Raw genomic sequence first — 26,692 nt, 5'->3', positions numbered from 1 at the left:
GGCAGCATTTTGGTCAATTTAATGATGTTTTTAAATGTATAGAAAACTGGAAATAGTGATAAAACTACTTCAAAGTTAGAACTTCCTTTGCTATCTGTAATTTGGAGTTGTATGAATTTTTTCTTGAAGATCAGGGCTAATCTGAACCCTGACATGAATAGATCGAGGAACTTTTTGTTACAATGAGTTTTGCCTGTGGTAAACTGTTTTTTGTAGAAGAAATCACGTTAAATTTATGTAGCCTTTAAACCTCCTTATGTTTGCATAAAGAAGGAAATGGAGTTGGAAGGATAACCTATCCTTTAATGGTCATAGTCTCATGGGTCCTTGATTTTACCTTTGCTTTCAGAAGTGCCAAAGTCTTATGACTTTATAGTCCTCAATGTCATTTCAAGGTTGGTACAAGGTGTTTAGGATGAGCATAGTTAATCAACAATATTTTGGTGGTGTAGTGGTCTGGAGGCTGGAAATTGCAAGGAGAACAGTCTGTCTATGTGGCTACTATTTGGTATCGCTATTTTGTAGGCTTTAGTGGAGTCAGGTGGTATGGGATGAAGTCAGAGGTATGGGATGAAACTGAAAGAAGGGGCAAGATCGGCTTTGTCTTGAAGTGTTTTTTCACAAGATTAAAATTGCTTTTAGGTGACCAATCAGATGATCACAGCATGTAAATCTTACATTACGAACAACAATACGGCCACCATCTGGAATCAACCACAGAAAAGAGTTATGGAAAAGCTACAAGCAGCCATTAGACTTAAACAGGTAGGTGGGAAGAGCATGTGGAAAACAGAATATAAGGTGAGATTTAGGAGGGCATGATTAGGAAAACTTTATTTTATATGAGGAAGCAATGTTGTAACGAAGGAAAATGAAGTAATGGAAAAATACTTTTTGGAACTGAAGCGCTTATGTTAGACCTAACAGTAAATTTAGTCCAGTGTCTGTTGATCATCTGGAAACAGGATTTTGATGCTTAGCCTTACTTAACTATGCTTCTTATATGAGAATTACTTGGATTTTCATGCCTGAGTTTCTCCAGAAATTTTCTTCTCATGTGATGAGGAGGGATGTGTGATAGAAATGAAAACAGAGGGAGTGACTGACCTGAATATATTCCAAAGATATGTGGACAAGCTATACCTTTAGAAAGGTCAGTTTAGTGAACTGGGAAGAATTCAGCTGTTCAGGTTGTGTAGACTTGCTGGGAAGATAGCTTTTATTTTTTTGCATATGATTCCATGACCATTTTGGGATTATCATTTTTTTTTTTTTTTCTCCTTTAGAACATAGGATCATAGGATAATTCAGCTTGGAAGGGTCCTCAGCAGGTATCTAGTTCAACCTTCCATGCAAAGCCAAAGCAGGGCCAGCTATGAGATTAAACTTGGTTGCCCAGTCCTTTTATCCACTCCTGTCTTGAAGTTCTCCAAGAATGGAGAGACTGCACAGCCTTTCCAGGCAACCTCTTTCACTGCTTGACTGTCCTTAGGGTGAAAGATTTTCTCCTTACATCCAGTCAGAACTTCTGTTTCAGTTTATGCTCATGGCCTCTTGGCCTCTGTCCGTGTGGTACTGTGAAAGGTCTAGCTCTGTCTTTTTGATAACCTCCCTGTAGATATTGGAAGGATCATATTACGTTTTCTTTGTTACTGCTTTTTGATTCCTTAATCATATGTGAGTGGAAGACTAGAACTTTATCCTGATACCTTCTGAAGCAAGAAATCTTGCATAGTTCTAGCAAAAATTAGTGTAAATTTATATGATGTGTTACCATCAGCAGTGAGGAGTAAATTTGTATATTTCTATAAAGATATAGCAAATTATACAGTTGCTGTATCTTTATTTGAGTCTTATTCATTCTGAAAGCTTTCAGAAAATCAACAGATTAAAACTTAAAATTTGAAACACTGACAGTTTAGGAAACTCTGGGACTTTTGTGTCAATATCTTCAAGTGGAGTTATTCATACATATATGTGATAAAAAAATAATGAACACTGTATTTTAAAGAGAATTACTCTTGAAAGAAACCATTTCAAGCCAATCTGTCAACTATGTAACCTGACTTCGGCAAGTATTTAGTTTTAACATGTTTGGAGTAAGGTTTGTGCCTGGTTAAGAAATCAGAATGAAAACTGGAAGCTGTTACGAAGCAGCATTCTAACTTCAGAAGAGTTTTTGTTCTAGAAAGTGATTTTGGAAAATTTAAAACATTATTACTCAGTAAAACTGCTCAGCATACAATCATTATTTTCAGTCTCTGAAAACTGTAATCTGGGTTGTCATCTTGGATATTCAGTAATCACATTCAGTAAAGACATCAAGCCCTGATATAAAATAGAGAGAACAGAATTTCATGCTAGCTAAGGATGGAATGTACAAATACATATATGTGCATTTGATGAAATGTATGATCCTGTAATGGTATCGCATTAGTTTTCAGAGACGAATTGTGTTACTATCTTTATAGTGTTCATGATTGTTTATCGATGAAACTTCTACTTACTATCAAGTTAGGATAGTATCTGTGTGCATAAATTTTGCTCTAGCTGATGACAGAGCCTTTTATTATATGCTTGACATTCTTTTAAATTCTTTGTGTTTAGGAGTATCAAAATTGCTTTCACAAGGTAAAAGAGAAATTGGAACAAAATCCAGCTGAAAGACAGTTTGATTTTAGTGAGATGTATATCTTTGGAAAATTTGAAACCTTTCATCGGCGTCTGGTAAAGATAATAGATGTTTTCAATACTATGAAAACCTACTCAATTCTACAGGAGTCTAAAATAGAGGGATTGGAAGGAATGATCACAAAATATGAGGTACACAGTAAATTTTGGATAATCTGTCAGTCTGACTTGAACTTTAAACAATAAATAATTATGAAAATTAGAAAAATTGTTTGTCAAGAAAAATGAATTCTGTAAGTTGTGCTAAAATTAATGGGTAGTAGCAATGTAAATATGTGATCGTTGGGGAAGCGAGCAGACAAGATGAAAAGGGGCAGGTGGACATGTGAAAGAGGTATGTTAAAGTTGATTGAAAAAAGCAACAAAATGAGGGGACTTTAACAGGAGTAACTGGAGCTATGGTTCTATGTCACGATCAGGAGAAAAAGCGAGAAGTGCAACGTTTCTGTCTTTACAGATGTTTTACTAGCAATGTGAAAGTGTATTGTGACCAAAATTGCAGACTGTATTAATCTCTTGCCCATTATTCTAGAGGTACCAGATCTGTTGCCATGGTGGTTGATGCTGCAGTCAGATTTTGCTTGCAGTTTAGGGTGAAACAAGCCCCAGTTCCATTTCTGTGCTGCATAAATACAAACAACTATAACTGATTTCTTGAAATAAGTAATTTGAAAAAAATGCAATACCCAGAAAACTAAAAAAACTTGGGACTCTCAGATTTACTTTGTTTAAGGAAACAGCTAAATAATTCCAGCAAAACAGATTATTAGGTTTACTTAAAATCCATACTCTAGATCTAGAGTACAATTATCAGCTTTGTGTTTTATGAGATAAGAAAGAGTTAATTCACAGATGGCTATCTTTAGGGTAAGGGAGGAAGAGAAAGGACTTAGCTGGTTTGATCTGGGAAGCTCTTCGAGTTTAGGCTTTTTCTTCTGTAACAGCAAAGTCCCTTTGCTGAAGAAACCTATTCATGTTTCTGTCCTGGTCCTCTTATTTAGTAGAAGTTAGTCTTGAACAACAAGGAGCTCTTCTAAGAATATAAATATGTTAAATCATGTTCTTTTCCTTCCTTCTTTCTAAGATTATCTTTCTTATCTAACAAGTAGAGTCTTCCCTGCTTTTACTGTGCCTGAGGTAACTTACCCTACTGTATATCTTTCTTAATGCAGTATCATAATTATGGTACTTATAAATATTAAAATAAATCAGAAGTATTCAATGTGTGGAGTTTGTAGACTGCTGTTAGAGATCGCATGTGATACAGTGGCAGTACAGGCAAATACGGCATTCTACTTTGTTTTTCCCTGTCTTTTTCCTTTTTGTTATGGCCATGAGTACATTGCTTTGCTTCAGTTAAATAACTGTAGGGTAAAATGTGAGGATTCCATGGTCCATCCTAGTTCAGTTCACTCCCTGTTGCAGTCTGGGGTTTTGATTATTTGACTGCATCCTTCGCAGTAGCCAGTTTTCTCCTTTGTTCTCTTCTGTGGTCTTCTGAGAAGAAACCTGGGCACAACTGGAAGGATAGCTTGGTCCAAGACTATTCCACATGGGCAGAATAGGCGTGGGCTGCTCTAAATATTGCTCCCTTCACTGAGAGCTGTGCCAGCAGGCTTCTTAGCAACTCAGGTTGCTGAGAATTTTCAGGTCATGCTATGAAGATACTATTTTGGTATGCTGGAACACAGACATCTCATTTATTTGGGGCATTTGTATTTAAAAGCCACCTGTGATCATTAGCCCAGACTGTGAGGCAGTCTGCAAACTCTATACAGATATACCGCATTATCCATTGCAGCACTCAAGTCCTAAAGTAAGAGCTTTGTGCAGGACCCAGTTACTGTGAAGTCAATTTCATTTGGGGGATGCGTGTGTGTAAGGAGAAATTATACATACTTAGGTAGGAAATACTGCATGGAAGGTTCTGGATAGTATGCATAAAGGGCAGAAAGTGTTAGTACTTTTATAACAGTGACAAAATTGAGGTGCTGAAGTATTTGACATGGACCAAGTTATTATGTCGCAGTTCTTTATGTTTTACCACTTGGTTGTTATCTAGGATTTGCTTGTTTTTAGAAGAAAAGATGAAATTTTTATTTACAGCAAAGCAATAAAATTGAAGTTCAATTGACTTATAATAAAATGGTAGAAGTCTGCTGTGCGGAAAATATGTTGAGCTTTATAGCTGTACTGTGGTAAACTACTACGATGTTGAGCAGTAGTTCATCATTAAAAATACTTGAACTGTGTGTGCAGCTAAAGGGAGATGCTACTGGGATGGTGATATGCTTCATCTTACTGTGACTTTTGAATAGTCTGTTTTTCTGTGGAATCAGTTAATTTAAAGACATGGCAAATACTAATGTGAAAATATTCATATTCAACATATGAAAATATGTTGAACTTTAACTTTTAAATGGAAATAATGAACCTCTGCATAAGAAAATATTTAATGGATAACAAATGTCTTTGATGAAAAGCAAGAGTCTGAATTTTCTGTCAGTTCTAATTGACTTAAAACAGAAGTGAATAATATAAATGAAATTCATATGGCCATTGCACCAACTCATTTCCTGCAAATATGTCGTTTAAGTGGTTTGCTTATATTGCTCAGCAAATACTGGTAACTAATGGCAAAGGTAAAATGTGAATGTGCATGGCCCGTTGTGCTAAATATTTTGGTGTGGTAAGTCTTCTTGATAAGACAATTTTTGGTGATAATTTTCTTTTTCTGTGAAACTGTTTAGAGTACTGTTGACATCATGAAGAAAAGGCATTACAATTTCTTGGATCAACGGAAGACTGATTTTGACCAAGACTATGAAGAGTTTTGCAAAGCGATAAAAGATCTTCATGTAGGTTTTATGATTCAAATAATAATTTAGTTTACTGATGAATCCTTATGAAAACAAAAATACCTCTGAGTTATCACCAAACAAATTATGCAAATTGCAAAGTTTGTTTTCTGAAATTGAAAAATTATTCTAATGTATCTCTACTTTAAATCTTGCATTTTTTTATCTGACTTTCAGACCAGTTTCATGGAATAGGCTAGAAAGGGACTTGAGAGCCCACAACAAAAGGATTTTTCATTACTGTACTTTATTTGGAAGTTATGCTAACAAGAATAACACAAAAATTGATGATTTCATTGGGTAAATGGGAGCATAGCACAAATAAGTCAGATAAATAACTTTCCCATAGTTCTGAAATCACAAGTTGGTGGAAGGAAAGGGTATGTGTAGAAGAAAAAAATTAAAATAAATGCTTGGCTCACTTTGGCTGCCAAAGAGGTAAGCAAGCATTCTTTGAGGGCTTTCAGCATGGTGAAACATTTGAGGGTACAAAAGCTTTTGTTGGTTGCACAGCTACAGAGGGAACTTGGAAAAAAAATGCCTTGAAAGTTGGTTGTATTTTGTTTAACTCTTGAGGGAAGGAAGAAGGGGAAAATTGATACTTATTTAGGTTAGTTTCACATAAACAAATTATGTTCTAATATAGTGCATGTTAAATCCTGTCAAATAATACCTGGCATATTTGAGGTGTGTGCCTTACATAGTTCTCTGCTGCAGAATTGTTTGCTCTCCTTCAGGATCAATTAAGGATTTTCATGGACATTACCTTTGAAAATATTCTGAACACTGAAAGAGCACTGAGTATGTTGAAGAAATTTGAAAGGTACTATGTCCTATCTAGTTTGCTAGAATTCTGCCAGGCAATGGAAATAACACTTTGAGGATGGTGGGATGTGGGAGGAGCAGAGCAGGAGACATGTCCTTAAATATAAACAAAAATCAACTCAACCTCCTCTCATTCAACTGTTCAGCTTTAAGGGATGTCTTCTCATCAGTGTGGGTAAATAAAAAACATATATTTTGTATTGAAAAATGCAAAATATAAGCAGTCTTTGAACTTCATCTTTCAAAATTAGGATAAGTACAGGAATACTTTATGGCTGTTAGCATATTTGCCTTAGCTTTGACCTTGAACAATGACATTAATTTGTTATCACAGTGCAGTTAGACTAAAATGCTTCTATTGGGAAACAGTGAAATTTGTCTTGATAGATTCACGTTGTCGCAAAGCAGGCTCAGTCTTGCATCAGTTTTCATTAGTATTGCATCAATTTTCTTATAATATTGTGTTTAATGAAGTACGCTGCTAGTGTCGGCTTGGTTACAGTTTGCTGCACATAATTTTAGCTCAGTGTTTGGAAACAGTGACAAAACAGAAAATGTGTAGGCTTACTTGGAAACTTTTATTGTCTGGTCTAAATTTTGGTTGCTGGGAATCAGGATGTGACAGCATTTGTTCAAGCTTTAGCGAAAACTCTGCTGCTAAAGTAGTTATTTTCTAGAGAATGCAAGGGAATTGGGATTGATTGTATTTTCCAACAATACATCAGAAGAATTTCAGAAGTACTGAGAGGATTTTTTTTAATGATTATTATTTTTCTAAGCAGATTACAAATCCCGAACCTTGGCATTGATGAAAAGTATCAGAAAATACTTCAAAACTATGGTCATGACATAGAAACAGTCTGTAAGATCTACACTAGGCAGAAGCAGGACCCTCCACTGGCACGTAATCTGCCTCCGATAGCTGGTAAGATCTTGTGGGCACGCCACCTATTCCGTAGGATCCAGGAGCCCATGGAGTCTTTCCAGCAGCACCCGGCTGTTCTGCAAACACCAGATGGCAAGCGTATAATCCGCAACTACAACAAAGTAGCAAAAGTTCTTATGGAGTTTGAGGTGATCTACCACAGGGGATGGCTTCACCAGGTAAAAGAGCTGATTTTGATCTGGGTATTTCTTTAAAAAAATGTGGTGGATTTTTGTTGTTGGTAGACTAATAACATCTAGCTTTACAGACCAGATTGGATTCCTGTTGTTTCAGGCCTCAGTGAAACACTGGGTTACAGCAGTGTGAAGGAATCTCTGGTTAATAGCAGTAGTCAGCTATGCTAAGCTGTAGATTTAGGATGCCTCTTAAACGAGGGACGGAATAAGAAAAGGTACTTTATAAGAAAGCGATTCTATTAATAAACAATACCTGTACTGCCTGTAGCTGAATTTAGGAGCAATTGAAAGACCTTCATTATAACTAAGAAGTTATAATGAAAAATATTTATTATGGAAATATATAATGAAGATTCAGTGTTAGTCTTAGCTGCCCCTCTATCTCTGCCATGTCCTGCTGACTCGGGTGCAAGAAGATCCTGTGTGCAGAGAGGAGTTTTGTCAGCTGGTTAGCTTAAGGTTAAAGCAGAGACGGAGGTTTCCTCTGGTCTGGACAATATGGATTTTGTTTAGAGTGATAATCCATGGGTACATGTAGAAAGCATCCAGTCTCAACAGATGGAGCATCCTGTAGAACTAATAGCATACTCAGTACACAAGTGTGTTTTGAGTCTGCTGTGGGTTAACCCTGGTAGGCAGCTAAGCACCACACAACTGCTTGCTCACTTCCCCCACCCACCCCCAGTGAGACAGGGAAGAGGAAAGGAAAAGTAAAAGCAAGAAAACTTGTGGGTCAAGATAAGAAGTTGTTTAGTAAGTAAAGAAGTGGAGGAGCGGGGAAGAAAACAAAAGTGTTACAATCACTCACCACCTGGAGTGGGTAGACCACTGTCCAGCCAGTTCCAGAACAAAAGATGGCTAACGCCCTCAACCCCTGCCTCTCCTTTTTTATTGCTGAGCATGATATTATAAGGCATGGAATATCTCTTTGGTTATTTCAGCACATCTGCCTGGTTCTGATCCCTCCCAACCTCTCGTGTATCGCCCCCTAATCTATTCACTTCAGGGGGCAGAGTGCGAAACAGAGGAGGCCTTGATGCTGTGCAAGCACTGTTCAGCAATAGCTAAAACATTAGTGTGTTATCAATGTTTTGATTACAAATCTGAAACACAGTACCATACAAGCTGCTATGAAGAAAATTAACTCCATCCCAGCCAGACCCAGTACAGAGCCATTTCATTTCCAACCAGCCATTTGGTAAGGCACAACACTTTGTAGTCTGAATATTCTTCAGTAAACATGGTTTACCTTAAGTTCAAAATCTCATTTGACTGATTTTGCCCACTTGGGTTTTGTACATAGAACCTCCAACTACTTTCATATTGTCAGATGGCTTCTGCAGGGACTACTTTATAGCCTTGACATCTCTGCAAGTTTCTACTATCCTATTGGCATATTTTCCACCTCCAGTTTTTTTGTTGCCTTGTCAAAGAGCATGTTGTAGAAAAATTGGTCTGGAGGGTTTGGGGCACATGTCGTACGAGGAACGGCTGAGGGAACTGGGGCTGTTTAGTCTGGAGGAGAGGAGGCTGAGGGGAGACCTCATCGCCCTCTACAGCTACCTGAAAGGAGGTTGCAGAGAGCTAGGGATGAGTCTCTTTAACCAAGTAACAAGCGATAGGACAAGAGGGAATGGCCTCAAATTGCGCCAGGGAAGGTTTAGACTGGATATTAGGAAGCATTTCTTTACAGAACGGGTTTTTAGGTGTTGGAATGGGCTGCCCAGGGAGGTGGTGGAGTCCCCATCCCTGGAGCTGTTTAAGAGTAGGGTTGACATAGTGCTGAGGGATATGGTGTAGTTGGGAACTGTCAATGTTAGGTTAATGGTTGGACTGGATGATCTTCAAGGTCTTTTCCAACCTAGATGATTCTGTGATTCTGTATGTTACTGATGATTAATCTGGTGTTGACTGCCATCTTGGAATCGAGGAACCTGAAGAGTATTACTTCAACTGTGCTTTCATTATAAATTATATTTCAGGTACATCAGATCTAAGTGTGGCACTATTGACCTCTGTATAATTGTCTTCCTCCTGGGCAGTAATGAAAATTGCCATTGTTGTACTTAGAAATGTCTTTAACTTCAAGTGCTTTTTCTGATAACTTGAGAAGCCTGTCTTTGATTCATGTGCTCTTCACAGAGAGCTGGTATCCATCATGTTTTATGGAAGAGGAAGCACCACTTCAGGAAGCCTCTGTCATTTGTTTAGTGTTTCTATGTTGGACTCAGTCTCTGTTTTGATGCCAGTGTTGTGCTGGATACCTGCATTTTAGTGGATACCTGCATTGTACCAAGTATACTGATGATAGCTTTCACTGAATTCTACCTGCTGCTGATATCATGTCCTTGCCTGGGCACTTTTAAGATATATTCCCTGTCTCATCTATAAAGACTAAGGAGGATGTGGAGATACCTGTGTCTCCTCCGGCTAGACGATCTAGTGATCAGGTTTTCTGACATGTACCATGACTTGACAGAGCAGTCAAGTACATTCTTCTTTCATCTTTTGCAAAAGGACTTTTACAAAACATCCAAGGCATCTCCCCTGAACTGGTGCCTTGCTTTGTGAGGTCCTGTGATCTGTTATCTGATCTGTGCTAAAAGTAAGCATCTGGTTTCTGCTATAGCAGAGTCAAATCGCACTTGGCAGCTGTATAAACTTGCTGAGCCTGCTCCAATTTACACTCATTAGGTGGGAACAAAGGGAGATGAATTTGAACACTATTTCAAGTTTTTGAAACGAGCATACATGCCTTGAAAACACATGAAGACTGGATCTACTTTAACATCAACACACTTGTCTACCATGTATGGCAAAAAATGTGACTACTGCAGTGGTCTCTTTTCTTGAGATAACGAGTGCAGATGGATGTGGACATGAGTATCATAGAACACAAGGTGGAGCTCCTGCTCTACTCCTGAACAAAAGAAAAATGAGAGGAGGGCAAATGTCGTGTGGGGAATACAAATGCAACAGAAATAGGGCTGTAGCTCCTACTACTTTTTAGTCTTCTGTACAGTGAAAATACTAAGCTTAGTAGCACTTTCTGATATTTCTGAACATTCCCCCCCCCACCCCCCCCCGGCTTTTGCCTGTTGGTTACTGGATGGTTACCACCTTGTTTATCTACTTTTTTTTAATGGCTTAAGATTTAAAGCCATTATTATTTGTGCTATAACCAATGATGTTCAACTTGGATGTATTAAAATAATAAAATACCAGTAAGTGTGAAAGTTACTATAATTCTATGACAGTGTAAGATTTGTTCCTTCAATGTACCCCTTACTTCTGTTAGCAATTTCTGTTATCTTAATAATGAAAATTACATAAAAAACCCATAAATGGGAGAGGAAGAGATTGATAGTGGAAATAACAAATCTGAAATTCAGAGAAGAGTACAGTAAGATTTGCTGGTGAACTTTGCAGAAAAAAAGTTCAGCTCCTATTTAAGGCATCTGTGCTGAGTGACTTTGATGCTAGTAGATAGAGCATGACAACTTCACTGACAAAACTTGATCAGATGTTTTCTTGAAAAATGTTGTGTAAAATTTCATTCTAATACATGATACAACTGAAGCAAGCAGTAGTCAACTATATTTTAGACATTGAAAGCGGGTGCAAATTTTCAGTGTGTGTTTCACAAAAAAAGAATAAAGTACACTGAAAGAAATCAATGGGTGATGAAACTATTGCTTAAAACCAAGCTCCATCTCAATGTAATGTGATACATGAAATTTGAGAAGTGAATAAAAAAACAATAAAATTATGTTAGCAAAGGGGCAACTGGAAAATACGAATAACAGCGAAGTTTTTCATGTAGGAAAGATTTCCCTACCTAGCACATGACTTCTTCCTGGTGTCAACCAAACTTTCCACGTGTGGTGGTCTTATGAATTCTCTCTGTTCTAATCACATGGAGAACAAATGGTATTCTAATATTCAACTAAGGCAGTTAAACCAATAGTGTGATTAGGCTTCCTTTTTAAGAATTAAAAAAATAATCTGTAATAAACATTAATTTTAGTATTTTTAAAAAATTGCCCAGAGGTTGGATATAATTGGGAGTTCCATTAAGGTTGGAGCATGGTATGTCTGTTAGGTAGTGGAAAACAAGTGAAAGGAGAAATGAGGATAGGTTTATTCAAAAAATATTGAAGAAGTTATCTAAGATTAATTCAGTTCATCAAGGAGATTGTTTGCAGCCTTATTGCAGAGTGTGCAATAGGTTTTAAGGAAATGAGAGTTCAGATTTAAGAGGATTGAAGTAAAAAAGTCTATGGCTCTGCATTTGATGTTGGACTGTGGAAGGCAGTTTATGATATCCGAGAATCAACAGAAAAATGTCTGTTGGAGAAAGAAGATTGTTTAGTATTTGGGAACATAGAGAATATGTTAATAAAATTTCATTGTTGATTACCATATCCATCATTATTGTCAGCAATACCTGATTTTAGTATCTACCAAAGTGATATTTATGTCCAAAGCAAAATACTTTGTATTGGCTTGTCTGATCAGGAATTATGACTTTGTTTTCTGCAGATTGAATTAACTAAAAGAGGACTTCAGGCATCTCTCTTGGTAAAAGCTCCAGAAACAGGAGAATTATTTGTGAATTTTGACCCTCAAATATTAACTTTAATCAGAGAAACAGATTGCATGGTTTACATGTGCCTTGAAATTCCACCATTTGCAAGTATTATTCAACATAAGAGAGACTGGTATAAGAAGATTGTCAACAATTTGCAAGTGGGTTTATTTTAATTATTTTATGTATATGTAGTGTACATTAAGATGTCTAGATTCTATACATATGGAAAAGAAAAAATGAAGATCAACTATTATGTTAAGTAAACATAGGCAAATCTATTTTTTATCTTTATGACTGTCTTGAGGTGCTTCTTAAAAGAATTCCTTGGGTCTTATTTTCTGGGAAGTGAGTTCAAAGATGTATGGGTTTAGGGAAGTTCTGCAGAGCTTGGGAAAGAGATGAGGATGGGCGGGAAAGGAGGCTTACAGGATGCTTTGCTCTGTTCCCTGCTTTCTAAATGATAAGCAATTTATATCTCATCCAGTAATGGAGTCAACATTGGATACACTTTGTTCTGAGAGGATAGCTAGGAGAGAGGAACAGGTGGTATGCCTTTAAAAAGTGTAAAGCATCCAATGAGTAGGAGCATATTTTCTGCATCAATGTTTTACACAGATGTCTGTGGAATAGATTAAAAAAGAGAAACTAAAACTTCCCTTTCTCTCATCTTTTAAATCCTTTGGAACATTTTCTGCCTATGAACAGACAAGGCTCTCAAAGACTCAAGAAAAGGATTCTATAGTTTCAAAGGACTACTTGATTCTGAATGAGAAAGAAATGTCATATTAAGTCATAAAGTTATTGCTAGGATTATTTTTTGCAAATCATGTGAAACTAGATCAGCAGGTTAAAGATTCATTAGAAACCAAATACCACATTAAAATTCTGGTAAGGCTGGTGTAATAAAAGTGCTGAACAGTTGACTTAGATGCATTTTTTTTTTCCTTGTGCTTTTTGTCTCCTGGAACATGCATTTAGAGATTGAAATTTGCAAAACTTTTTCTTTGTTGTATTTTAACCCCAATAGGCACCTAAGCATCACAGCTGCTCACTTACCTCCCCCAGTGGGATGGGGAAGAGAATCCAGAGGTTAAAAGAGAAAACATGTGGGTTGAGATAAAGACAACTTAATAGGGAAAGCAAAAACTACATGTGCAAACAAAGCAAAATAAGGAATTAATTTACTACTTCCTATTGGCAAGCTGGTATTTAGCCATCTCCAGGAAAGCAAGGCTGTATCACAGTTACTTGGGAAGACAAACATCATAGTTCAGAATGTCCCCCTTCCGCCTTCTTCCCCCAGCTTTTATTTTCAATCATGATGCCACAGATACGGGATCTCCCTTTGGTCAGCTGGGGTCAGCTGTTCCAGCTGTGTCCCCTCCCAACTTCTTGTGAGTCCCCAGACTCCTCACTGGTGGGGTGGGGTGAGAAGCAGAAAAGGTCTCAATGCTGTATGAGCAGTGTTCAGCAACAGGGAAAACATTGGTGTGTTATCAACACTCTTTTGATCACAAATCTAAAACATGGCACAGTATGAGCAACTATGAAAAAAATTAACTCCTCCTGAACCAAAACCAGTACAATCTACAAAGAACTTCCATGCAAAGTAGCACTTGCATTATTACAAAAAGCAACAAATAGTGAACTTCTGCCAATTAGCTATTGTTTCTTAAGAATTTCAGTGATGTACATCCAGAACAATTTTCTTAAGTTGTGATGAGTATGTGTACATGAAGAGGTTAAATCAGTGTATATTAACTAATGCTTTCATTCTCTGTTTATTTCAGATGATGTTGGCAGAATATAAAAGAATTAAACTGAAAATACAACACCCTATTGAAAGATTGATGGCTCCTCAGTTAGCAAATGTAGATGATGCTATCCAGCCAGGACTAACGTTGCTGACTTGGACATCCTTGAATATTGAGAAATATATTAATACAGTTTTTTACAAGCTAGGTAAGTCGTTTGCCTCCTTCCATTAACTTCTGCTTATTTGTTTCTGTACAAATGCAAGCTATATTATGAAGCTTACTACCCTTTATATGATTTGCACTTAATTGACTTATACATGAAAGATAAGAATTTTCACCTGTCCTGTACTTCATGAAACCTCTGCTTTATATCAACACCTTCTGTTTGTCTCACATATTTGTCAAATTTTTATTAATATGGATGGGATGGCAGTTAGGATTAAACCAAGCATTAAATAGTGTGCAAAAAGGTCCTGCATATTCTGAATTCAAAGAATGATAGCTACTTTTTAAAAGAGCTCCTAAGTTTCAGACTTTTCCTAATCTTGCCTTTTGTTTCTATAATATACAAAACAAGTTCTCAGGGGATATTATCTTGACTGAGTTGGCACTGTCTCCACTCAGTAGCTTTTCATATTAACCTCTTTTTTAACATCAGTCTCTTGAAACTAATGAACAAATGCACGCATTTCTTGGACAACAGCTGTAGAAAACAGATGAGCTTGTAGTCTTTTCAAAAGATTATCACAAGATCCACTGAGATACATAGTGTTTCTGAAGATACCAAGTTCCTTTTGCTTCAGCTTAATTCCTACATCAAACAGATTTTGTTTTTTGAAATGATGTAAGCAGTTATAGTGGGAATTTTCTTTAGTTGAAATGTCAAATTAAAATGCATTTTGGATGCTAACCTGACTTTACACTCAATTTAAATTTGGATAATACAAGTAGTTTGAGTCTGGAACAGACACCTTGTTGCTATTTCAATTTCAGCATTGAAAGCAAATTGCTATTAAACTGTGAAAATTCTAGTGATTTTTTTCTGTTAACTCTTATCTGGCTTCCAACGTTTTTTTGAAGGATAGACATTTTATTTGTCAGAAGTTTCTGTTGTTAGTAGTTTCTCCAAGTGGTAACTAATCCAAGCTATAGGAGAAGGAGAAGTATTCCTGGACCTCAGGTGAATTTTAATGTCTTTGCTTGAAATGCATATACTTTAAGCTCACCTTATATGTATTTATAATATTATGCCTATTATCTTTTAGAATATGGAGAGTATATGCTAGATGAACATATGTTATGCAAAAAATTAATTATTATTTCAATGGTGAACCTTGCCATAGAAGTTTAGATGTTTGAAGTAAGATGATTAAGTTGTAGAATTCATATAAAATTGAGTATGTTGAAGTAAAAGTTTAAGCAGGAATCTGCAAGGACTATTGTTTCAAAATTTTAAGCTTTTCTTGAATCTTCTGTTTGCTTCAAAAGCTGGGCTGGAGTTATTGCTTGATCGAGTGAATGACTTGGTTGAATTTCGTATTGATGCTGTCCTTCAAGAAATGAATAGAGTGCCACTCTGTAAGTTGCCAGAAGATGAACCACTGAGCTGTGAGGAATTTCTCCAAAAGACTAAGGTTATTAGATAAAAGTTTCATAAAGAAGAGTTCAATGACTTTGAATTAAGATATTTTCCCTTTTTTATGAGATAAAAACAGTGCAGAATTAATGAAGCATGTGTGGGAAACTGAAGTAAGGAAATACCCACTTGATTGCCTGGAACCTTAAAAAGGAACAAAAATACCAAATGCAGAGGTCTGAGCTGAGATATTCTTTCCTGAGTTTATTAATGTCAAGCCAACTATTGTATGATTATTTCTTCTATGCTTTGATATCATTCAACTTAAATGTTTTTCCTCTGTGAATAGTGTCTTTTTTGTCATTGTTGCTTGTTAGTGCCTTTAAATAAGGGAATTGCTGATCTGATGCCTGTGAATAGCTCCATAACAAGTGCACTTCATTGCCCAGGAGAGCAAATACTATGGAAATGATTGTGTACTGAAACTGTACTCAGTTGGTAATAGGATGTGCAAAATATACTCAGAATACCTGAGTGAAGATGTTCTAGGAAGACCCCCATCCTTCACCCCATCAAAATACTTTTAAGTTGAGGAGGATTAACGGTGTAAGCATGTAAATTGTTAGTCAGTTAGAAAGCTGATTAAACTATAATAAAATTGAATGTCAGAATGGTTTTTATGAGGCAGTAGTGAGATATTCTGGTATTTTAGGATATCATGTCTAACTTGTGTTTTCTTCTGAAATAAACTGCTTTGGAAAAGATTGTAGAAGATCATGTAGATAATCCCCACCCCTGGCCTCCTGTAGCAATAAATACCACAAAGGAAAATTTTGTTTCTCTTAGTGTACTTAACGTTTTGGCCTTTCCTCTTTTGTCCCTTGTAACAGCTCAACTTGTTGCTAAATACAAAGTAAAACCTAAAATAATATTTTATGGAATGAATGATATTTTGTAAGCCTCACAATCCATAGGTTTTTTTTTGTTGATCCTGCTGATGCTTTCCTGATAGGGTTGGTACTAAAACATATATTCACTAAAGTAAATATATGTGAGAGTGAGCACAAAAAACTTCTCAGCATTGTGGGCTAATTGATATTGCTTAATGTTGATCTTCTGCAAGAAAACTGGAACTGGTACATAGCAACTACAAGACCACAATAGCCAATCAATTTGAGTTAGCAGAGTAAGTGGTATACTAGCCCCAGTTATGGGTACAATGAAAATAGTAACAGTGTTTGTAAGCTTATTGTAGTTTTTAATTAGAAGGAACTAGAAATAAGTTCTGTCACCTAACAGGTGTCTTTAATTTTCCAAAGAAATTGCTGCAACAAAAATAGTTACAATGTCAAAAAAACCCCAGAGTACTTTGTTTAGTAGCTGATATTGCAAATCAGATCTGGCTTCTCTCTCAACTAGACTGAATCATTAGGAATATCAAAGATTATGTCTTAAGAATTGGAAATGACTGCATCATGCTAATGGCTGAATTTTTCCAAATATTGATTTTTAATTAAACAGAGGTAGCCAGGTTTGATTAAGCTTAAAGAAATAGGTGATAAAAAGGAAGAAGAAAATTAAAAGGCAATTATAGTTAAAAATTATAGTTGGTTAAAGCATACTTGATCAATTTTACGGTATTAAAGAAAAAAATGCACAATAATATGTTTCTGAATTAAATCTCATTCTTTGATTCCTTCTCCCCCAAGTGAATAAGTTTCTTGTTCATTCTAATCATAAATACAGCTTTTGATAGATTTTATCAAAGTGGGAAATACGATTTGCTAACACTCCGTATGGAACAGCCAAGTAATGTGAAATGGTAATGATTAAAAGAAAGGTTAAATCTTCCATGTCTACATTGGAAATTTAAGAAAATTAAGAAGCACTTGATTTTGGAAGCCCTTTAATGGAACTAGGCTTTATAAACATTGAGTCATGATATTAACTATGGATGAGTCATGTGATTTAGGAAAAAAGCCACAGCAGTTTTGAAAGACATTTATGATGTCTTGTTTGGCACAACAGAGAATCCAACACTAAATAGTTTGGAACAAACCAATTTAAAAATAGTGTGTATTGGTTTTGGTTTTCACAAATCTGAAGCCTTGATGTTTGTGTTAATAAAGGTTGATATGACCGTGAAATAGACATGAGAAGTAGGAAGATAAGAGCATATGTTTGTTTTGGTTTGATAACAGGAACTCTGTGTAAAAGGTTCTCGGACTTTACATTTAAAAAGTTCACTGGTGGAAGACGCTGCTAATGAGCTGATTAACATGTTACTTGACACTGAGGTACAGGTCAGAAAAGAAGATGGGAAGTCAGTTGTACTCACTGGTGAAATAAGGGGAAAAAATACAGGTAAGATTGTACTGTAGCTCTGTACTTATGTTTCTTTTGCATGCTGATAGTATGTGTTGGGGGATATTGTACATGACTGAAGTATCAATCAGTATCTAATGTCTAAAGACTTTTGTTTGAATTTGCCTGGATAACGGATCATCTAGCAATCATCTATCATCTGCAAAATAAGTTAATATTTTCAGTCTAACTTGAATGTTGAAATGTTCATGCCATGGAAGCAGCTGTTTACAGGTGTTCATTAATTGCTGGACTTCCTAGAGAAATAATATTTAAATTTGGGTGATAATGATGCCTGTTTGCACTGAGTAAAGAAGGTGGGTAGGAGTAAAAGGACTGTTACATTGAGGTACAGATTACAAATGATTATAATCTGCACTTCTGTAAAATTGAGCTGTATTTCAGATATCTGTGGAGGTGTTGCTTTATTGTGTTTTCGAGTACCTTAAGTCAATTAACTAACTAGATTTATGATGTTTTAGCAACAGAAGAGGAAATAAGATCAAAAAGCTTGACTTCCTCCTGCAATTCCAGTGAGATATGGGCTGGACTGTCTCCTCCAGCAAAGAGGAAGAGAACGAATTTAGAAATATTAGAAGAAGAAGCCAATGAACTGCTTTCCTACTTCAATCATTGTAATATTGATGCCCTTTTGAAAGTCACTCGAAACACTCTGGAGACCATACGCAAGCGCATCCATGCATCTTCCATCATCAATTTACTAGGTGGCCATATTGCAGTACTTTGCTTTCTTAGCCTATGAAAAGAAAAATGTAAATGTAATATCCCAGAACTATAAAAAATAGTCACATATGTAAAAGAGGGGAAAAAAAAGGGAGTTTGAATAAACTGTCTTAAGTCACAACTGATAATATGGTATATTTCCAAAATAATTTTTTGCGCTTTAGGAAAAAAAGTGTCATTGCAATGCTGTTTCTCTTAGGACTGACTGTACTGTTCTGAAGCCAGATATTATATTTGGAGCTGGACTTGATAAATGATTACCTTTTTGACCTTGGCTTTTACCTAAAACTATATGAAAAAAAAAAAAAATAGAGAAAGAGGTGTGTTCTCTTTCTCTTACCAATTACCTTCAGATCTTTCTATACATTATGATGGGACACTCTTTTGAAGTGTTTTCTTATTACATAATTTTAAGAAACAAAAATAAAGGCATTTGTATTTGATCTCTATAGCATATAAGGCATACAATATTATGAGATTCTAAGAAGTTTTTGTGCCCAATTTAATAGACTGACTGGGAGTACAGACCAGATAACAAAATTTTCTGCTAGACAGAGTTTAGCTGCACAGAACAAGTTGAAGAAGAGCTTCATGGAGAGAAATAGCATGGCACTTAGTTTTTGCTTGTGCTGCTATAGACTTTGCCAATATGTCTTGTAAATTACTTAGGAATCTTTTTTTCCTTAAGAAATTACACTCAATACTAGGATGTATTTATTGGTTTATATCATTACAATACCTAGTTTGATGTCTTGAAAAATGTGAACAACCATAAGAACCTTTTTTTTTGTCTTTCATTTAGAAAATCACAATGCTCCTAAGCAGAAAAGAAGTGCTCATCCTATAATTAGGACTAGTATTAACCTATCTATCCCTAATATCGTCATGACACCCTCTTTGGATGAGGTACAGCAGACGCTTAATAAAGCTGTAGATAGTATTGTGAAAGTAATGAAAGGAGTTGGACAGTGGAGTAAGGAGAGAATATCCAAGGTTTGTGTCTTTAACAGCCTTTCTTAAAACTAATGTTTCAAAACTACTGCAAATAGAAAATGAAATTTTATTTCTTCCACAGAAGAAAATGTTAGAGAGAAAAGTGGCTGTGTTGTGGTGTGAGAGCAGAGACAGCGATTCTGATGATGGAATGAAAGAGACTGGAAAGAAAAACATCTATGGTAATGATAAACTCTGACATCACTCAATTTGAATGTTAGGTAAATGTGATTTATACAGAATGTATTAAAGGATATTAAATACAGAATGCATCAAAAGCAGTAGAACAAAGACTTCATAGATTTTAATTTACCCTGGAGAAGAAATAGGATATAATAGCAACACCAGAGCTTCTCTGTGTGGTTAGAAACCAGGCTTGCCTGAAGATGCTTGTCTTTGTGTGGATTTGAATAAAGGCATTTTTTGTGCCTCTCAGAGAGTTGTACTGCTTTGGGTTCTACCTGCAGCAGGTGAAAAGCTGTTAGGGTGCCAGCTTGGGCAACATAGTTGAAATTTTGAATGAGTTTGGAAAACAATTATAGTCACTATTGCTACACAAAAGATCTTTCATGATTTTCCAATGTGGTTTGTAACTTGGCATGCTCAAATGGGATCTTAGAACTTGTGCTAAAAATCCTTTAAGAAGGGTAGTTGAACTTAGATAAAACCTGGTATTGAAATGTCTATATAAATTGCAGTAGTGGTCGAGAGAGGATTGTGTAGAGGATTGAATAGGCTAAAATTTCTAAAAGGATTTTAACTTAAATGGTTTTGTGATCAGACATGGAATTAAGTTAGTGAAGGCATTAATTCAAGGCAATTTAAGATGGTATCTTTGGTTGCTGGGTTTTTCTTCTCTGAAATGGTTTCGAATCAAGCCCAATTGTTCTACTTTGTACTTCAGGTACTTCAAAAATACATTGAGTCTAAAAAGTAGGAAAGTAATACTTGAACTGGTTAAGAAATGAAATTGATCTTTCAAAACTTAAGAATTTCTCTTGCCTGGATGAAATAAGGAATGATGGTAAATTCAGTCTTGTGGGTATTTACTAACTAATGGACCTTCCTTATATCTTTCTTTCCTTTTGAGGACTGGCTATGATCATCTTCTCAGATTTAATGTTAATTGGTGTTTTAAATTATCAGTTGTGCTCTACCCCACATTATTTCAGAAAATAAAACTATTTATGGATTTGCTCAGTGCTGACATATCAGTAAATCACTTAGGTGCAGTGTACAGGGTAAACCTTGGGGAGGGGCGAGAGAAAAAGAAAGATTATATTTGAAAGATTGGAGTGGAACTTGTTCCAAATTTAATAGAATACCTAGATGGAACAAGTTTCCTAAAATGGAGAGGTTTATGAATTTGTGGCAATTGTATTGGCCACCTAGACTTCTAGTTGCCTTTTTGATTAGCAAGAACACTTAACTGTAAAATACATGCTTATTGAAAAATAGGTCATAGTTTTTGTCTATAAGAATTTGTTTGGCCTAAAAAATATGTCTGTTCTAAAACTGATTTTGTATTTGAATCTGCCTTTATAGATAGTGTGTCAGATGGAGCATCACTCGGTTTGTCTGATCCGGTGCAAAGCCAGAACTACTTCAAGAGTGTTTCAGAGAACAAAGAAATTATTAAATTAGTATCTTTACTCAGCACGGCTATTAATTCTACAAAAAGGGTAAGACAGTCAAGATGTTAATTTAATATCACTAGCCAAGGGATATTAATGTATTACTTTTAATATCCTTGGGCAGTAAGGGTAGGCATTTGAAGCAGTGTTTAATCATATGAATGAAAAAGTGTAGGATGGTGGACAGAAAACATGTGGCTTCAAATTTGGAAATGCGCTTTGAAAATGTAACATGCGTTAAGTGTACTCTGCTCAAAACTTTATGATGTTTTAAGTATTACATAAAGTAATGTAATACTTTTACATTAGTAAAACTTACATCTGATTAAAAACATATCTCCAATTGGTAAAACATCATGAAAAATGCTAGATATAGTTGAGTTGTGTGTACAATATAGAACTGGTAGTAACTGTACAAGTGTGTTAAATACAGTTTTATTCACATAGAAATTCTAATGAAACCAGCATGACTTCTGGCCCATTATGGAGAGTTTATGAAGACTTTTGGAAGAAAACTGGCCATCAGCTTGGCATTTGTAAAGTGCTGCATAGGATTTGATACTGAAAATTAGGAGATAGTTTAAGGAATATGCATAATTTCTTTGCTATTTTCTTATTCTATGCACTCTCTAGTAAACTGTAGGTATCAAACTGATGTTTTCTTTGGCAAATTCTGCATCAGTTCCTCCTGGGACCAGTCCAACTTCACAATGGAGCCTTGCCAGGTGGAAATTTTCGACTCAGAGCCTTGTAATTTCAGTGGTACTAAAGCATAGCATAATGACGTACAGGCTTGTGCTGAAGGCTAAGGTGCAATTGATAATGGTGGATAATTATTTTGGAATTTTGGTACTCAATATTTTGTAATTGGAAACTTTTATCATTTAGCCAGGTTTAGATGCCTGCAAGCACTATGCTTATTATAAGTTATGCTGTGGATTATCTTTCATAGCAGTTACCTCTCATTTACATTTTCCAGAACTCCCGAGAACCAGAGAAATAATTCTGTTGCACACTCCTTAAATGATATTCAAATTAAAGATACCTGAATTGAGTGTGGAATTTAATGTTAACATCACCAACATCATACATGTAAAAAAATTTGTCTCATAACTTCATTATTTGAGAATGAATTGCGTTACTGCTGTTCTTGTTATGTTGGGCCTTGGAGCTCAGGTTTCAGTTGCTAATTGTCATGGTTTGCACTTGGCTGGCAGCCAATCACCAACTTTTTCCTGCCTGCTAAAATAGGGGAGGGACAAAAAGGAAAAACTTGTAGATTGAAATAAAAAAATCAATTTAGTGATGGTAACAAAATCATAATAGGAAGTACAAACAGGTAATGCACAATGCGCTTGCTCACCACCTGCCAACTGACACACAGCCCACCCCTGCAGTGATCCCGAACAGACTGAAAATCTCACCACGCCAACCAGAAGGGAGAGAGAACCCGCCTCCTTTTATATACTGAGTATGGCATCACATGATATGGAATACTCCAATGGCTGATCTGGGCCCCTGCACTCCAGCTGTGCTCTCTCCCAGCTCAAGAAAATTAGCTCTATCCCTGCCGAAGCAAGGACACTAGTCCAATAAGTGGTAGGGAAGGACAAGTGTACTGTATCCTTGTCTTAAAGGAGGATTTTACTTCCCACTGATTCCTAGGATTTTATTGATTGAAGAATCACTTAATTGGAAAATACTGTAACTCATTTGACAAATTGAATGTGATTAGCATACAGTTCCTGGCAAGGCTTGTGATTGCAAATGGAATTTGCTTTAGCATAAATTTACCAGCAGCCTTCTATTTAGTGAGATGATGCAACATGCTCCACTGTGGAGTTCTTAATGTATTCTAATGAGTGGATGCTAAGAAACTACATATATGCTATACATATAACGCTAAGAATTTTTGAACTTCTAATGTGTTTCAGGAAGTTCTTACAGCTTTGGAGAGTTTTAGTTGTTACCACCATATATGGCAGAGGGACAAGGAAGAAATCATTGATAAATTAATGATGAGAAACCCATTACTCTCTGATTTTGAATTTGAAATTCTACATTTCCAAGACTTGGAGCTGAAAATCAATTCTGAGCCTGAATACATCTGCGTGGGAGCTGTTGCACTGTACACTGGTAGAGTTCAGCTTTCCACTTCTCTCTAGAGACATATACTCTCTGTCTCCTGTGGGAAGGAGAGATGGTGCTTAGTTTTGGATGGGTGATCTAGATTAGAGTTGGAAAGGAGAGAGATAATGGCTGCTTGCTGTTTTGGCTGTAAATGCATGCAAACAAAACACTAATGCAAGGTTATCTGTGGGGCTCAGCTGGAGTTTTTTCCCCCACCTGGGTACTTCTGCTCACTTATGGGGTGGATGGTAGATGTTTGCCTGTCCTTCTGTCACTGACCCACATAGGCACATATTTTATGGGAGTTAGATGATACGTTTATGTTACTTTTCTCCTTGCCTGGCTGCATGTAATGAGACAGCTGAAAAGCCTTCTATTTAACACAGTTAGTTAAGTGAAACATGCATGTTGTTGCTGACTCCCTTTTTGCCATGAAAGCCAGGCCTCAAATCTTTACTTTTTTGTAGCTCAAGTTCCACATCACCTAACTAAATTTTGCATAAACATTTTACATCAGTATAGCAGAAAGGCCAGTTTGGAACTGTGATGGACTGTATGAAATGCATGCAACTGGTTTTGCAGTGGAAAAAATAAAATCTGAGGAAGCAGAATGTTTTCTTCATTAGGAAAGAGTGTCAACCAAATGTCTTGGATTATATCATAAGGCAAAGAACTAGAGAAACAGGCTGGCTGTTGAAACTCAGTGGATGTGAGGTGGTTCTGATACTTAATAAAAAGACTATCAGGTGCAAGAGCTAAGCATGAGAAAAGAAGCACTGTGTAAAAAGGAATACACACAAGTGAAATCAGCACAATGAATAAATAGGTAACAGGGTTGAAATTATATCTAGCTAAAATTTTATGTAATGCTTGTGTTGGTATTTATTTTTGACTCTTCTATTGAGAACTGTGAGGAAGAAATTTGAATTTAATGGCAGACCTTTAGAGAAATGGACTGAATTGTTGCAAAATTGGGCCGCAACTGAGCAAGACTTCAATTTTCTCTCTAAATATTCATCACTTGGTTCCACTGATGCTACAGATAAAACTTATAAAAATTAAATGGTTGATGGACCATTTGGTTTCATTAAATGTCAGATAAAACTTTCTGTTTCTTCAGCTTCCATAATCAGACTTCTACATTTCTCTGTCACATTATTTCTTTTAAAGATAAATTTTTGAAAAGACTTTAGACTTAGATGAGAATATTAACCAATTTGTTAGTGATGTGTATGACAGAAATGTGTATAATGATATATGAACAAGATGACAAGTGTGAGGTTGAGCCTCATCTTTCCAGTAGGAAAGATGGTATATTCTGAGAAGATTAAGAGGAAAGCAATCCTGAATTGCAAGCAATCATATAAACCACTCAAAGGTGTCAATGTGATTTCATCTTTTCTGTATATGGATTGTTCGACTGAAAAACCAGAACTGGGAGTAATGAGAACACATATTGAAAAAAGACTAAAAGTACATCTTAAAAAGTACGTACAATATCTAAATATCTATTTGTTGTTCAATATTTTTTTAGCTGATCTGAAGCTAGCACTAAGAGCAGAAATCAAAGCCTGGATAACTTTGCTGGGGTGTCGTTGTAATAAGAAGTACCGAACAGAGATGGAAGCAATTTTTGCTTTTATAGAGGAAACTGGCAAGAAGTTAAATCGCCACATCAAGGATCTGGATGATATAAGAATAGCCATGTCAGCTTTAAAAGAGATCAGAGAACTACAGATCTCCATAGACTCTCAAGTTGGGCCCATTGAGGTAGTTAACAGGGATGCTGCATGTATGGGTACTGTTTCAACAGAGCTATTATTTTCTGGGTTAAAACTTAACAGTGCACTTTGAAAAGGTATGATTTAATATGTATTAAATGTTGGGTGGCAGACCTGTTGTGGAACTTTGATTTGGACAAATGTAAACTTGTTGAGTTGAGAGGTGGTTTAATGAATAGTGTAGAAATGGAGTGATTTTAAGTAAGAGGAAAATAAGAATACAAATATTTAATGCAAGAAAGCTTTTGGTACTTTGTGGAAGGAGTCTGCATATGAAAAGCATTGATTTTCATCTTTTTTTCTTTTTTTTTTTTTTTTAGCTTAGCCTACAGAAGAGGAGAAAGCTAATGTTAGGCAGATTACGAGATTGTGTGAGAGTGATTGTTTTATCAGCTATATCATGCGTTGAAATAAACACAAACAATTAACTTCTTTAAAGAAGTTCACTTACTAGAATACATTTATTGAACATCTTACAATGTAGGGACTTCTGGTCAAATGGCAGAATTAAAAACACATAGTAACTGTTTCTCTGCATTCCTGACCAGAGTATGGATTTAAGAATACTATAGTTTGGCAAAATGCACCATTGACTAGATGTTCAGTAGAGTATTTTTTTTCCTAAGACATGTTTGTGATTCCTGATTGCCCATAATTTTATTGTCAGGTTTGTGTCCTTATTGTTTTAAATTAAGGTAAGTTAACACAGAATTCTTATTTACCAAATGTTGACAAGTCTAATATTCTGTTTTGGAGATGCAAAAACTGTGTTTGCTGTCAGATAAATGTCTTGCACCTGTGTTTTCCAGTTCTGTTTTCTCTGAGCTGAGCTAAATTATGGAATGCAGCATGTACAAATAATGGAAATGAGTAGGAGCCCTTCCATATTTTGAAGAATACAGCTAAGAAGGAATATATCTCTTAGCCTTACAAGCTGTGAGGGTCTCCCTAGTTGTGTGAAGGAACAAAAATAGGACAAATAGTTTATATTGAAAAGCAAAGCATATCTGCAGCTGGAACCTTCTGTGAAATTGTCATAGGTAATGGGATCACTTAGGAGATGACATTTTGGAAGTTCCTGCTAAGACCTATCCTGGTTTGCAATGTGATGTGGAGCCAAGGCAAAGGCCTAAGCTTCCAATTCTGCAAGCAGGAGCCTTGAGTGCCTAGGCACAAGGAGTCATGCTTCAAATTTTTGAAATGGAGGCTGACATATTTCCACATAATGGAGTGGTAGACAGATAGTTTTGTTTCCATTTTTGCAATTTGTCTGCAATTTGATGAAACTGGAAGATGTAAATGGAAATAATTCCACTTTAAACAAAAATTTTCAGAAGAAACTGTTATGCCACAAGATTCATGGCTACCCTATGCTATGCTAATTTACAGTTAAGTGAATTTCAGTTGTGTTTTTGTGAAACTTGACTAAGGGTTTCAGTATGTGGGGTGTTTGTATGTTGGTGGCACAGGTGGAGAATAGTGTTCTGAGAAAACAAAGGGCCATTAAGTAGATTTTTAAGTAGATTCTTCATTCTGAATGATGAATAGTTATAACATTTGAAATAGTGGCAACATATTAGTTGTGGCAAATTTTCATGTGGTTTCCTAATTCTTTTTTGTTGGAAA

General features: G+C 36.0%; 1 protein-coding gene across 11 annotated transcripts in view; it reads left to right on the top strand.

The window, feature by feature from the left end:
* Positions 1 to 26,692, top strand: part of DNAH5 (dynein axonemal heavy chain 5) — a 157,888-nt gene that overhangs the window by 41,285 nt on the left and 89,911 nt on the right. For 7 of the 11 annotated variants that reach the window (XR_012623466.1, XM_074826033.1, XM_074826075.1 and 4 more), the window contains exons 10-24: positions 643 to 765; positions 2,608 to 2,823; positions 5,442 to 5,549; positions 6,287 to 6,372; positions 7,154 to 7,478; positions 12,039 to 12,245; positions 13,878 to 14,049; positions 15,333 to 15,478; positions 17,622 to 17,784; positions 18,267 to 18,509; positions 19,331 to 19,521; positions 19,604 to 19,703; positions 21,067 to 21,203; positions 23,090 to 23,291; positions 24,820 to 25,055. Coding sequence is in view for 10 of the 11 variants with exons in the window: in XM_074826033.1 (XP_074682134.1) it covers positions 643 to 765; positions 2,608 to 2,823; positions 5,442 to 5,549; positions 6,287 to 6,372; positions 7,154 to 7,478; positions 12,039 to 12,245; positions 13,878 to 14,049; positions 15,333 to 15,478; positions 17,622 to 17,784; positions 18,267 to 18,509; positions 19,331 to 19,521; positions 19,604 to 19,703; positions 21,067 to 21,203; positions 23,090 to 23,291; positions 24,820 to 25,055 (2,655 nt within the window). In the remaining variant the exon portion in view is untranslated. The other 4 variants (XM_074826022.1, XM_074826057.1, XM_074826039.1 and 1 more) reach the window with 3 other exon arrangements.

This window comes from Strix aluco, chromosome 1, assembly GCF_031877795.1.
Source record: "Strix aluco isolate bStrAlu1 chromosome 1, bStrAlu1.hap1, whole genome shotgun sequence".
Taxonomy (NCBI): domain Eukaryota; kingdom Metazoa; phylum Chordata; class Aves; order Strigiformes; family Strigidae; genus Strix; species Strix aluco.
The sequence above is the reverse complement of the archived record's forward strand: the minus strand, read 5'-3'. Positions and strand labels throughout refer to the sequence as shown.